Consider the following 14,503-nt stretch of genomic DNA (forward strand, 5'->3'; position numbering starts at 1 on the left):
GCAGTATGTAAATGCACATGCCATCACGTACAGTGCTTGCCATCTGTGCATGCGGGGCACGTCTTCCTTTTACCATCTGATTACTCACGCGTGTGTGGCACTTCCATCAGTACATTAATTGCGCTGCAGCAAGATAAAGAGGTTTGTCTCACTGATGATGGATGAAAGGCTCTGGACGGGTACGATGTGGATCAGCAGGCACGTCCTGACAATGAACATTTGAAGAGAACATCTAAACGGATGTTATGACGGTTTCTTTAGCACAGCTACTAAATCTTGCTCGGTCTGGAAGGTGACGGTATGTTGGCATTTTTACACAAAGCGGTTTAGAAGTACAGTGCATTAGTTACTCGTAGATCTGTAGACTGGGTCGCTGAGTCCAGGTTTTGACTTTGGGATGGAGCCAATGGAGCGCCGCATTGTATGCATCCGTCCATTTCCTAAGTTTTCAAAGGACATTTCATTTAAATATACGATAACATAAACGGGGGGGAAAATGGGCTTCCGACTGTGTTTAGTCAGACTATTTTTTAAAGTTTCCCGTCTATCATTTAACGCCTACAAAATGGGCACCCGTCATAGGACCGGTCCGTCACATAGGCGGTATGCCTAGCTCTGGTAAGTTCTATTTATTATCGTGATGCTAGCTATCTTAGCCAGCTAAGGCTAGCGATGCATCAGCGTTTGTATTGCCAGCTCATTATTGCTTTTTGCTTTTGAAATATTGGCATAAATCATTTTTCTTGTGCCATTTTGATATGGCAGATGTGAACTTCACAGGCATACTGCACCGTCTTCCGCCAGCCTATCTCTGAATTACATCATCCATCTTCTATACCGCTCACACATAATTAAGAAAGGGCCTAATAAGAGCATATCCCCCCAAATGAAATAGAGAAATATCAGCAGTCACTCAGAGGCAATGAGGTGCGTTTCTTGTAATTACTTTGTTGTCGGAACAACAGTCCGTGCTTTGCTTATCTAAATGCAAATTGGATGTAAAAGGGATCTTGTGCTAAAAAAGGAAACCGCAGCAACTCTCACTCATCCTCTGTACTTTGCCACTCGTTTTCTTTTTCACGCCCACAAGTCTGCCGCACAGTTGCTCAGTGTACTTTATCATGTTTTTGTTTGTTTGTTTGCTTCGAGGCATCCTGGAGTTCCAAGTAAGCAATAAAACGCATGAACTCGTGGCGCTGCTGCCTCAAATTCAGACTCATGACCCTTGTCACAAGAAGCGCTTGCGCACATAAAACTAGGAGCACAGTCCGCATCAGGAATTCAACAGATTTTTGTCCAAATGTTTGGTTTGACCAAGTGAGTGACCTGAAAATAAGAGTAAAGGCGTTTTTTGTTTACTAGTTTTTGAAAGCAGACTTTGCTATTTATTTATTTTTTGTCCCGTATACAAGAAGAATTCACACACAGTGATCATTTCAGTAGAAAGCAATGGTGGTTGAAGAATTTGGAATTTGACCTAAAATTTCAGAGCATGTCATCCAAAACGGAATAAAAATGCCAAAATTCAAGCCAGATGGGATAAGAAAAAGGTAATGCAAAGGTTTAATATTTGTCTTCTTTCTGTATTTGGTTAACAATAAACTACAATGGAACTTTCAAAGTATGCACCAAAGTTCAGACATTCAGAATTTCCCAAAAACTATTGAGGGCTGCAAATTTGCACAAAACTTGAATGACATCGCACGAGACTTGAGTTCGGCAATCATTAAAGATTTCACTAGGCATGCACTGCTGCCACATATGAAATATTGAAGCAATTTACTAGAAATTCAAGAAGATCATCCAGTAGAGCTTGGCCCTTCCAACAGAAGATCTTTTTATCCATTTATTTATTATACTGAATAAAGGTACACTCTCTGTATCTGGTAGAGGTGAGCTCATGGGTGACACGAGGCTCAAATAATCATTCATATTGGGTAATTTGGGAAATCTTGATCATCTAGTCCTAGTTCTAGTTGTCACATGACCTAATATGTATGATCCTAATAGGATCCTAATAGGATCGTTCCGTAGCAGATGTGATGCAGTACACCAAGTCCTTCCACCTTGTTCGGTCTTTGGCGGTGTCCGGGAATTGGTCGAATGTCATGGTTTGTCCATGTCTTCATGTAATCCCTCCAATTCAATCTGGGTCGAGCTCATCTTTGCTTTCCTTCCACAGATCCTTGGTGGATGTTTTGTGCAAGGCTCGCTGCTGATCTTGGAACGTGGCCCAATGGCCAGTTTGCGCGCGTTCCCAATGTCAAGATGGTTGTGGATTCCAGTGGCTGCAGTTATCTCAATTCAGATGGATTTGTTGGTTCTATGTGCTATGTATGGGACCCTAAATGACGATAGCATTTCATCTCAAAAGCCTCGATCCGGTCGGTGTCCAGCTTTCACATCCATAGAAGATGTTGGAGAAGACAAAGGAGGGGGACTCTTGCGCTTGTTGAAACGTTGCTCTTGTTGATGCCGGTTAATTGTGTCAAAGCCTGTAGTGCTCTGGCCACTCTTGTCCTGATCTCTTTGTCAGACTTCCCATCAGCTGTAATGGTGGCACCAAGACACCTTGAAAATTCCAACTTTCTCAAGTAATTCTCCTCGGATTGAGACTCCTTGCCTTGATGTGTCTGATGCACTCACCATTGTCATTGTTTTGCTCTTTTCATGAAATTGTGATCACGTGCAGGGCAAAATCATTGGTTCAAACAAACAAAAAGTTCCTTGGTTTGTTTTCAATATGCGAACAAAGCAAATGCTGGGACAGCCTCCTGGAACGGAATTTGGTGAAATTCCAAGGGTCCACTGTGTAATCTTAACTTTTACAACAGGGCTTGTTCTGGATAATGTGTCTGAATTAAAGGGATTCTTTCTTCTCTCTATCTCTGAAACAAATGTTTCCCATCTGTGATAAGATTCCTGCTCCACAGTGCACTTTGCTTTCTGAAATAATACCTTTGGATGGAGAGGTGGGCGCAGCAGCCAAAGCCCAACTTCCCCACCCAGTTCTCGAGCTATTTCAGTACGAGCGCGACCGCGGCGTGTCCCAAGTGCAAGTACGATTAAATCAAGAGCGTCCGCCCTATTAGACAGAGGTCTTTCAAGTCTTTAGAGAGTGACAAAAATAAAAGTTTACGCCACAGACAAACATTGTTTTAATTTATCACGCGCAAAAGGTGAAATTTGCCACCTTATATTCAAGCATTGGGATTTCTTCCCTGCACTGAGCACATCTGCCCCGGCAAACGGCAGCTTGTGTCGGGAGGACGCACGTCGCCATGACGCACCTCAAAGGCCACGGCGGCATGCGCGGTGGCCACTCTGTCAGCGAGCCATTTGGCAGGCCAACGCCGACTTTGCCACCACATGTTTAAACCATTAACGACACGCAGGCCCGGAGAGAGCGGTGTTTAAGTTGAAATGGGTGTTCTGTGATGAAACCTCGTAATCCATGTGCAGGAATGGAAGGATTCCACAATGCGGATGGCACAATTTGGTGGAAAAAATGAGTGATGAGTCGTTGCTTTTGGAAAATGTGTGCGTGTATGAGTGTGCAAGAAGCACCAATACTCAGCGAACCTATAATTACCATTGGAACTGAAACAGAGACCATTCCAGAAGGCTCCACCAATGACTCATTTGGATTTCCTATGAATTTTCTTCATAGGAAATAATGTAAATAGAATCAATCCCTTTCAGAAAAGCAGCAGAAAACTATTAAATATCATACAGATTACACAAGTCGCATGTTTTAAGGACTAGTTTTGCGTTATCTTTTATCGGCCTGAATTCCTCTTTGACTTTTTGTCCATAATTTCTGGAAAATTTCAGGTTGAATTCAGATTTTTACTTTGGAGAATCCATTCGCTCAAATCTAAGTAGACATACACTTAAATATGACTACAATTTGGTGCTGCTTCTATTTTAGCTCATGTCCAGATGTACGCATGCTCACTCAATAGAAAATTGTGAATCTGGGGAATCATTTCTATGGCCTACAAGAGGCAATGTGACTGAATTTCCCCGAATAAGGTGTATTGCTCCACTATTAGCCCCTGTGCGAGTGGATTATTATAAATGATTGTAAAAAATGTTATCTATATAAATCTATATAAAATATCTATATAAAATATGATGGAATTATTGGTTGTGTCGTTTTAACAGAATCCTGCTAATTAACATAACTGCAATCAAGCTCATTATTCTGGTTTGCAGAGGTAAAAACACAAATGCTGAAGACTGAAAGCTCTTAAAATGCAGGTTCTGTTTGGACAAACATTGGGTTTGCCCTTCCAAACCAAACACATCCACGTTTTTCCACCACGTTGCATTTTATATGCGGTTTATTGGGGTACTACTGTATGTGAGTGAGCACTCAGTACTGTGATTGTTTCCTAAATGAGACTTGGGCTGACGAGTGGGTGGGGCAGGGTGTGCCCGTTCATCGGTAGCGCGGCGGAAAACCCTTGAGACGGCAGCAGACGGCGGGCTGACTCAGCCAGCGGGCCGGGGAGAAATGACTTTCAATTGCTATATAAGACTACCCTGCTGCAGTGAGTTGCGTGCGTGTGTTGATAAGTGCAGGAGTGAGTGTGAGTGTTTATGTCTGCAGCTCGTGCCGCTGAATTTGGCCGTGCAGGTTGGAATGGTTTGGAGTAACAGAAAGACCGGGGAGCCAGCATCTGGATAATGCATTTTTCTGGCCCCAAATTCAGAGGTCTGAGTGAATAAGGGGTGTCTCGAGGGAAGGGGAGATGGTGGTGAATGTGAGGAGGGCAGGGGGGTATATGGAGGATCCGTCTGGACTGGAATGGGTCAGTCAGTCTGCTGGTGTGTGCCTTCAGCTGGTTCCCATTATGAGGGGCTAATGTGACGCTCTGATCTTGAACACACACTGGCTTTCCTGGCCCTGCTTAAAGTCAGATATGTGTTTTTTGGGGAGACCCGTTCACAGCAGCTTCTGTATCGCTGTGACTCCCCTCAGCACACCGGAGGGTTGGGGGTTCATTTGCAGAAAGGTCTCGCTGTCATTTTAGGTCATGGAAACTTTGGAGGTATGACGTTGAAAGCTGGTTTGAGCCGAGTTCAAACTAAATTCAACAAAAAAAAAATTGAGTCCTGATTCATTTTTCATTTCAAAGCCATATCAGGGTATTTTGTGGATCCTTTGATGATTCTGTTGAGCCATTCATTTTCTATAGTACAAAGTACTTGACCTCACTAGAGCCAAAGGCTACCCTAGCTGACTTTGGGCTAAGGTACACCATGGACTTCCCCCTACAAGTTAATAACGTTGGTTTCGATACCACGAGGGGGTTAATTTCATTCATACATTTGTTCTTAAATTGCCTAGGGCTAGTATTAACATCCTAGATGTAGTGCCAGAAACAAGCGGTCGGGTTTTGTTGCATTTTCTGAAGCCTTTGATTACTTTCTGGATTAAGATCAAAACATGGCAGCAATGTTGTCACAGTAATGACAACAAACAAAGCCAGACCATTTCTTTAGGATGTTTTGCTAAAAAAAAAAAAAAAAAAAATGACTCATGCTTCACAAACAGTAAACGTGGTTGGAAACAGTGAAGGTACCGCAATCGAATTGTGTAACAAGCACACAATTTCTAAACTTGAGACCCAGCCTTAACGCTAACCATAACCATAAACCCTTACCTCTTATTCCTAATCCTAATGTTAAGCCCCAGCCCTAACCTGAAACTCATACAAAAGAGATGCAGAGACCAGCTGCTGCTGGAAGTCAAAAGGGTGGAGATGCGAACATATTTCTTGGCAAACAGGACCAAAAGCTCACAATACAGAGGTGGAACTCGTTCCAGAATGAACAAAAAAAAAAAAACAATAGTACAAGTGACACCAACCATTTTTCTTGTGATGATGGAATCTGAGTGAGCTATTCAACAGAGTAACATTGCGCTTTTGAACCATTGTAGCCCGTTGAGTTTAATGTATGGTAGAAAAATATATCAAGAGCACTCAAGTGTTGAATGAAGAACCATTCTGGCACAGGAGTCAAGGCAAGAGTTTCAGGTATTTCAAACAACAACAAAGACTAAGGAATTCCTGATGGGAGATTCTGTAAGGCCAATGGAGACTTGGTTAATTTATGAGATCTGTCTGGGAAAAACCTGGAGTTCCTTCAACAAGCCAGTCCAACCAAACCCTAATCGTTAGCATGAATTCACATACTGTACATAAGAGGGAAGTTTCCATCTTTTCAATTCCCTGAGCTGACATCTCATAGAATAATTCATGGCAGTGAAGTGCAATTCAACAACAACCTTTTTTTTTTTTTATTTAACCCCCCAAAAGCCACTGAAAAGCCAATGTTACAATGGTAATTAGCAGTAGAGTGACGGATGCCCACACTGCCAAGTCATAACTCTGAGGACACTGACATCAAACGTTGAATGACGCTATTGATACAGTATGTCGCAAATGACTGTGAGCGACGAATGAGAAGTTGCTGGAAATGCAAGCGCCAATGGGGGGGGGGGGGGGGGGGCTCAAGCGAGGCTGTTTACGATAACACACCGTCCGTACATATGATGAATTCACTTTTGCCCAGAAAACGTCAGTACAAAAGAATCCCAGGACCAATTTTGGCAGCTACCTGGAATTCCTAAAGTGTTTTGTCAGTCACAATAAGAAAACGTAAAACTGTTCCACTAAAATTCCTTAATGAGGAAATCAACCCAAACACATTTTTTTCAAGAATATGTTCCCAGTAGGCCCACTAGTTGAAACACGCCATTCTGATTAATATTGCGTTTGTGGAATATAAGTTAAGCAGCCAAATTCACCTCTTTTTAGCAACTTCGGAAAACAGGTGAGCGGTCATTATCTGAGCCATGAGGGTCTGTGATGTCATTTTCAGTCGACAGAAATGACAAAATGGCCGCCCCCTGAGATGGCTAAAAATGGGTGGATTTTGCTGCTTAACTCATATTTCCTATTAATCATATTGCCTTGTTTCAACTAGTAGGCCTGCATAGAACATATTTGGGGTAAAAAATATGTTTGGTTTGACTTGTTCTGAAGTAAAAGAGCCTCAATATGTCAGAGTGCTCCTTATGCAATGTTTCATTGGCCGAGGGGTATAGGTTGATGATTTTAATTAGACCCACCCAAGTGGGACCTCGGCGGTTTTGACTGCTTCCGCGGCACACACAGGCCCACTTTGTGTCCCAGTTCGCCAAAGTTAAGCAGTCCAGGGACTGGCCACAATGCTTCTGTTCACACTTGTTTGTTTTACGATGTTATTATGCCGAGTGAGATCATCGGCGTGCACCCGTAAGCCTTTTTAGCGGCGCGCGTGATGAGCCAACATGCTGCGAGTTGGTCTGCGTGCCTTATTTGGACTTTAGAGAATGTGCCTTTGTGTGAACATCTGTACGAGCACAGTATTTCTTTGTTGCTGCATAATGTGGACATGGAACCGACGTGGAAATATTTTTACTGGCTGTGTCACAAAGTCACGTGAATGAAACGTGACGTTTTCTTTCCAAGTAAGTAGCATTCATGGTTAAGATTTCGAGTTTGTTCGGATTTAGAAATACCGGGTTCCCCCGCTATATTGTAATCTATCGTTCGCGCCCCCGCTATTTGGCAACTTTTTTGAGGAACATATCTCTCGTTTATAGTTATCATTTTTCAAGGGTTTTTCCGGTCTACTTGCCTCCTGTAATGGCCTGGCATGTGCGAAAGGAGTGCCACAGAGGGGGAAAATACAGTAGAACACAAATAGAGCATTCATGCAGGAGCTGCTCTCTGCCACAGCTCACACTCACATGCACACTACCCCACCAGCTTCTTGGAGTCATACAGTGTATCTAACATACAGACACTACAATACATACAGTATTCTATGTTGGGATGCAGTACCAAATATTTTCATAATCAAGGATTTTATCGATGATCTCATTGATTACACTGTTCAAATAATCATTGCACCCCTAATTTTACGCTTGCAATTTTTGGGGCATTCAAATACATTAAAAAATGTTCCAAGTGTGTTGAAGAGGTAAATTAAAGTTAATTAAATCAAATCCTATATTCATCCATTTCCTTTACTGCTTGTCCTCATAAAATGAGTCACAGGTGATTGGAGCCTATCCCAGGTGTGAGAAGCGAGGTACCACCTGGACTAATCTCCAGTCCGTCGCTGGACACATGCAATATAAAGTAAATCACACTCACATTCCCACCTAATATAAAGTATTCGATTAACCTAACAAATGTTTTGGGAGGAATGTGAGAGGAAATGATACCCGGAGAACCTCCACACAGAGATGTTACAACAGCAATTTCAACCTGAATCTCCCAATGGTGAGGCAGACATGCCCAACACCACCCCACTGACTGTAGAGATTCCACTGCATAATATTCAATGAATCAAGTTAGTTACAAAGAAAAATCCCCTCCCGTATTGAAACTCTTCAAACAAAGTTGCCTTTTTCCCCTCCTCCTCCTCCGTAGAGAGTGAGCCTTCTAAGAGAGTAGCACAAAGCCAAACAAGAGGGATTCTCTCACGGTGTTCTTTGCACACTTTCTCTTCCTCGCTTTCATTCTTTCACACGTTCATTTTCCGCAACTCTCCATTCAATTTGAGCGGTCATAATTTTGGGTGTCGGCCGCCATGCACCCCTTGTCACTTTGGGTTTTTAAAAGACAGAATGCAGAGGAATTTTAACTGTAGCTCCCCCGCCGTGTCGCCATGAGCCGGTTCTTTTCAGATGGAACCTCCCGAGTCCTTGCGCCTGTGTCTCATTACCACGCAGAGGTGGATCGGGGACGTGAAAAGGTGTCCCGAGTGATGCTGAGTTGGCTTTCAGGCAGCTGTGAGGAATGGCTCCTCGAAGCCCGTAAAAGTGCGTCCCCGGCGACTTGTGAAAAGTTGGCGGCGGCAAGTAGGGGTCCATATTAAGTAGTGCTGTCAAGGAATGCAGAGTTGTGGCTGTCCTCTCCACTGTGCACAGACTACAGCTTTCCAAGGCACTCAAGTGTGCATACATGTCGCACCAAAAACAAGATTTGAAAAGCCGATCTTACTAGGGCACGCATCGGTTGAAACATAAAAGGTACACCTTGACCCTCCAATGAGATCCCATACAAGAGCTGGATCAAAAATTCAGATTAAAAAAAATGAGAGGTATTCCTTTACCTATAGGTTCATTTTTGTGGTTGTTGTTTGCAGTGGTGTACAACTGGGGGTTCTTTGATGCCACCGCAAAGGGGCACTAGTGGAGATGGAGAAGGTGGGAAACGTCATACAAGATCAGAACTTTATCTTTCAAAATTAGAACAACTTGGAAGTCATCCAGCATCACAGAGCGGATTATGTTGGACTGTGTTCGGTGAAAGCTGAACTAAGACACCTCACAATTACAGACAACCCGGAATATTTACAGTCTTCCCAAAGATCGATCGCAACGTGCTGCAGTCCACGGGCCATCTAGGGGAAAGTAAACGATGGATCCTCATAAGAGTTTGCAAATCATGTTAACGATTGACTATTCCATTCCTCGGTAGCTCAAGCAGTGTATGTACATTCCTCTTAATAACACCCTATCCCTCGTGTAATTACCCAGAAGCTCTTGTGCTCTCGCTCCACAGCCGCAGCCCCGGCAAAGGAAACAAATGAGAAACATAACCACTATTTATAGGCTTAAGCGTGAGGGGGTGACTTGTTTGGATCCCAGGCGTTGTTACCATGGCAAATTTGTGCTGGAGGAACAAACTCCGGCAGTGCTTGCCACTGAATAACATTTTTAGGAAAAGCGAAATTCATATTTCAAAGGAGTGTGAAAAAACACTTGTATGTGTCTCTGACTGAAGACTGAGCAGCACCTTCTGAACAGCTGCTAAAAAGAGTTCTTCGGGGCAGGCACTGAAAGTATTGTTTCAGAGTGGATTGGTCAATGCCAACATTACCCGTTCATCTCAAAGTGATGATACAATAGTGTGGAAAAGTGAGTAAGTAAAATGACAAAATAGGCAAGATTTTCCACAAATAATGGAGGTTGGGTTCCAAAAATAAAAGAAAATACGTGTGACTTGAAAAGACATGTAAATGGACAGTCCATAAAAACCTGGAATCTGGCAACACCTGCAGAGTAAATCCAGTCCAAGTCAACAGAATGTCTTTGGACTTATGTGGTCCCTCAGTTCATCTTCCTTTTCCGGACATGTGTCGAGAGACCAAAAAGAGCATGGAGGAAGAGGAAGAGGCAGCAGAGGAGAGGGAAAGGAAAACAGCAAGGGTCATTCATTAGGTAACATGTAAAAACAGAGAGGAAGCCTCTGTTTCCTCTGAGCGCATCAAATTAACGCCATCTGCGCTGGCCTGAGACCAGCGTCCTACTTGACCCGCAATTAAGTAGCGTGAAGTGGTTGGGAGAGCAAATTAGCCTGCAGTTAAACTTTGCGTCGAAGTGGCTCGAATCTCTAGTTTATGCGCTGAAGGATTGCGAACGGACGTCAACATAGTCCCAGCATGATCCCGTCAACTCAAAACCTTGAGTCTGTGGAGCTTGACAACGGCTTGATGCGAAACTGCAAAAGAAAACGGGGTTCCTTTCATCCTGTAGATACGACTCCTTGGATGCAGTGGCATGAAAATCACTTCCAGAGGGCCTGAGAGCGAAACAAGGCGGGTCGCTTATACAGATAGCATTGGAAAGCTGTTTCTACGCTGATCTTTACTTGTCTTAGCAGGAGGGGACTAATGAATTACAGGTCGAGGTACATCGCAAAGTGTGAAACACGACAAAACGTGCTCCTCGGCAAGCAATTTCAATTTCAACCAGAAAATCCCCGGGCACAATTGTCTTGGCATCGGTCTCTCCTTCAGCATTTATCCTTGTGCTCAGCGAACAATCCAACAAAAGCTCCGCTTTAAGAAGCACTGAGCTCATTGAGGTTTTCTTTGTGACTGCAGTTGCCTAGAAGAAAATATTCTTTCCTGTCTGCGTTGCAGTCTCAGCCTGGAGGCTCTTGTGCAATTAGCTGAAGTCGTTCATCTGGAATACCTTCGCCTTTGCATCAAATAAGGGACGGATACCACGAATGTCTCGGGCGGAGATGACAACTGCCTCTCTGTATATCACTGTTCATCAGGGCGCTCTGGTCACGTTACAGTTTTTTCAGAAGCAATAGAGAAGTTTTCCAATGAAGCACTTTGTTAAAATACAACACAAAACACTGTTATTGTTCATCTAAGCTTGCAGTGGCGAGAAGCAAGGCACTATGACGTTTCCACAAAGCGCGCAATGTTATCAAAGCATTGCTTGATAGTTTACCTTGAAAAGAGTGTAATTACGCTGGTGTGACTTCTTTGACTTTAAATCAGACTGCATTCAAGGAAAATAACACCTAATCCATTGGCCAGTATTCAAGGTTGTCTGCACTTGTTTTTTTTGTTGTTTTTTCCCTACATTTTCCTACAATTTCCTACAGGTTCAATGAAGTATCTACTTACCTATCTCATTTTATTAAAACAAAAGTAAGTGCAATCAGCTTTCGTCTTCATCCACTTATTCAGTTTGAAAACTCGTAAATGGACAAAGTGAATAAGTATGTGTTTTGAAAGCAAATTAAGGAGTTTGCTGATAAAAACAACAACAGGGCTTTTCTCTGGTTGTTTCGATACACGCATTTAATACTACATACACAAAAATATGTTAAGTCTAAATTGTCACTAGTGAATTTAGCTACGCCCCCCTCATCTGAGAATGCAGTTATTTGAAGTACGCCACTGTCATTACTACAAACTAATAAACACAATTTCTCACAAGCTTGTTAGCTATGGTATTTACACCAGCAATTATCTCAACGTTTTTTTTTCGAGTTTCATTTTGTGCGTTTACTCAATAAACCGTCGATGGCGGTTCAACATGTGGTGCCGTTTAAAAGAGTTGCCTCGGATATTTATTTTAGGGAGGCAACTACGCTCATTTTCCTTGGCTTCTTGAGCTCACTTCTGTGCAACAATGCATGATGGGGAGACTGACTGTGTATGTTTGGCTCATTGCTGAGTGGGCTCAACGCAGCCTTGGAAGCACAAACAGATGCCTCTTAGTCAAATCTCCCAAGCATGGGCGTGACGACGGAGGCTTTTGCTTCCGTTCTTGCTGACAGCAAATGAAACTGATTGTCCTGGTTTATGTTTGCTCTGCTGATCGGGGAAGGTTCACTGTAAGGATGAGAACCTAACAGGACAAATGCAACCATCAGTTGTTAGTAGTTGGCACCAGTGTTGGGAGTAACAAAGTTACAACAAGTACAGCTTTTTAAGCACGATTAGTATTTGTGTCTGAATCCAACCATCCTGCTCTCTAACACAACAGGATCATTAACCCCTTTCAAGCTGCCTGCCCAGCAAGTTGGAGCATTACTATTTAGTTTTCGATTAATCTACCATCGATTTTCGGAGTGTGGGAGGCTTCGAAGGCAGAGTACCCAGAGAGCACGGGGAGGAAAGGCTTGAGCTGATATTTGAACCCAAAACCTCTTGACTGTGAAGCTAATCACTAAGAGACAGTGCTGCTTAGAGAAAGAAATGTTCTAACCAACCACTTCCAAAACCCAGCAACAAGCAGATATGGGAAAAGTAAGCTTGATTTAGGACATTTTTTATCCCAATTGAAGCCTTGTTTTTAGGTTCATGGAATCAACTCTCTTTAAGACAGTTTAAGGATCCGCAGGAAGCCTGTTTGAAATGGTAGCTGCTCAGTGCAAATGCTCACTTTTGAATAGACTGCGATAGCACTGTCCAACCCTCTATGTAGTGTCTTGTCCTTGAGTTGAGAGGTGATTAATTGTAAGCTACAATATACTTTTCACGGTCAGATTTTCCTGCGCGGTGCTGGGTTAGCTCTGCATGCTTCCGGGTTTTTCTAGTCAACTGCATGTTATGTCAATAACACTGTCACAAGCTGGGATGTTGGGGACCGGGAGCAGTGCTTCTGGATCCTATAACCAGTTACCAAAAGATTTTCTTCCAGGTCTAATTTATTATTTTAATCGTCGTTATGCATTAAAAACTAAGATAACAGCACTGTTTTGAAAAATGTACCGAATAAAAAGTATAGATGCAGGTGTTAAAAGGTGCAACCAGTGAGAGTGAAAGGTAGTATGATAAATAACAAGTCAATACAAAGTACCTGAGAAAAAAAGTCTTTGTACCTCATTCCTTCCCATCACTGGCAAGAAGTAATATATAACATTACAGTTAGCAGATAACTGTTGCACATTGAAGTAATTAATTATTTTCTCCCACATGGTAGCCTATTTATAGGATGTGAACAGTTAACGTCTTGGTTTTTCCTCTTGTGTATTATCGCCAAATCATGGCTGAGAGTGTTTACTCCTCTATGGTGAGAATGGACCCCATGGCAGCATGCCCACCAATCTGTTGATTTTAAGGGGATAGTCTCATGGGAAAGTCCTTAACATTGAAAAATTATGACTATTTCCAAATCATCTTCAATGTGTCCCTATGAGCTTCTGTATCAGGAGCCGTCACGTGGCTTATGGAAAGCCCCCCCCCCCCATCTTGACTATCTAGTAAATTTTCAGGGGAAACCCAAGTTGCGGAAATCGTTGTCTTTGGCATTGATCCAGCGTAGTCTTGGCTGTGCAATAGGAAATAATTGACTTCCTTCATGGCTTCCTGCATTTGCTGAGGACTCTCAGAGCAACAGTTGAATGCTGAATTTGCATACCATTGGAAACGTATCGAAGGGGGTATGGCTGACAAACTCATACAGCTGTAGTAGCTTCTCTGGAGCAGGATGCTAGACAGTAAACAGCAGTCACACTGTAATGTCTTGCAAAATTATTATACTGCATTTTCTGGTGCATTTTGGTCTCATTTAACTGTAGTAACATACTTTGATTGATTGCTGGATGAAATAAAAGAGAATTAAGAAAACGCCTTCTCCTTTGACATGGGTCCAATTTTGTAGCTTTAGGTCAAATGCAACCTCTTCTTTTCTTCACAGAATCCTACTATGGGGACAGCTTCTGCAGCATCCAAACCTTCCAAGATGTCTCCAGCTTCCATGTGACACTACAGATGAAGACGAGTCGGAGAAGTGGCTTACTGCTCCTGGCTGCTGGAATGGAAGATTATCTGTTCATTGAGCTGCTAAATGGGAAAATACAGGTGGGAAGATGACTTTCAGGAGATAGAAACGTAACTGAACTAGAATTTTCGGAAGCAGTAAACAAACGGGAGCTTTACCACTGTCACTGTGCACTGGTCGTGCTGGCTGTTATGTTGCTCCCTGTCATGCAGCTAGCGCAGGTTTGGATCGTGGACAATGCAGATTTCCATTGTCAGCGTATTAAAGTGTTGCATCCAAAAGAACATCCGGCATAAAAACTGAGCCAAAGAAATTATGAGAGTTTGAAAAACCTGTCACGTTGAGGCCAACCCTGACTGGAGCATTGCCGCTGACAGTTTTACAATCACAGTTTGGTAA

General features: G+C 42.9%; 1 protein-coding gene across 1 annotated transcript in view; it reads left to right on the forward strand.

Annotated features, from left to right (window-relative positions):
- cspg4 (chondroitin sulfate proteoglycan 4) overlaps nucleotides 1–14,503 on the forward strand; it is a 63,854-nt gene that overhangs the window by 27,982 nt on the left and 21,369 nt on the right. Inside the window, exon 2 of the mRNA XM_086029645.1 lies at nucleotides 14,021–14,184. Within this exon, the coding sequence (XP_085885771.1) occupies nucleotides 14,021–14,184 (164 nt within the window). The remainder of the gene's footprint in view (nucleotides 1–14,020; nucleotides 14,185–14,503) is intronic.

The sequence above is a fragment of the Filicampus tigris genome, chromosome 4 (assembly GCF_054856515.1).
Source record: "Filicampus tigris isolate MCC_2025a chromosome 4, RoL_Ftig_1.0, whole genome shotgun sequence".
In the NCBI taxonomy this organism is placed as follows: domain Eukaryota; kingdom Metazoa; phylum Chordata; class Actinopteri; order Syngnathiformes; family Syngnathidae; genus Filicampus; species Filicampus tigris.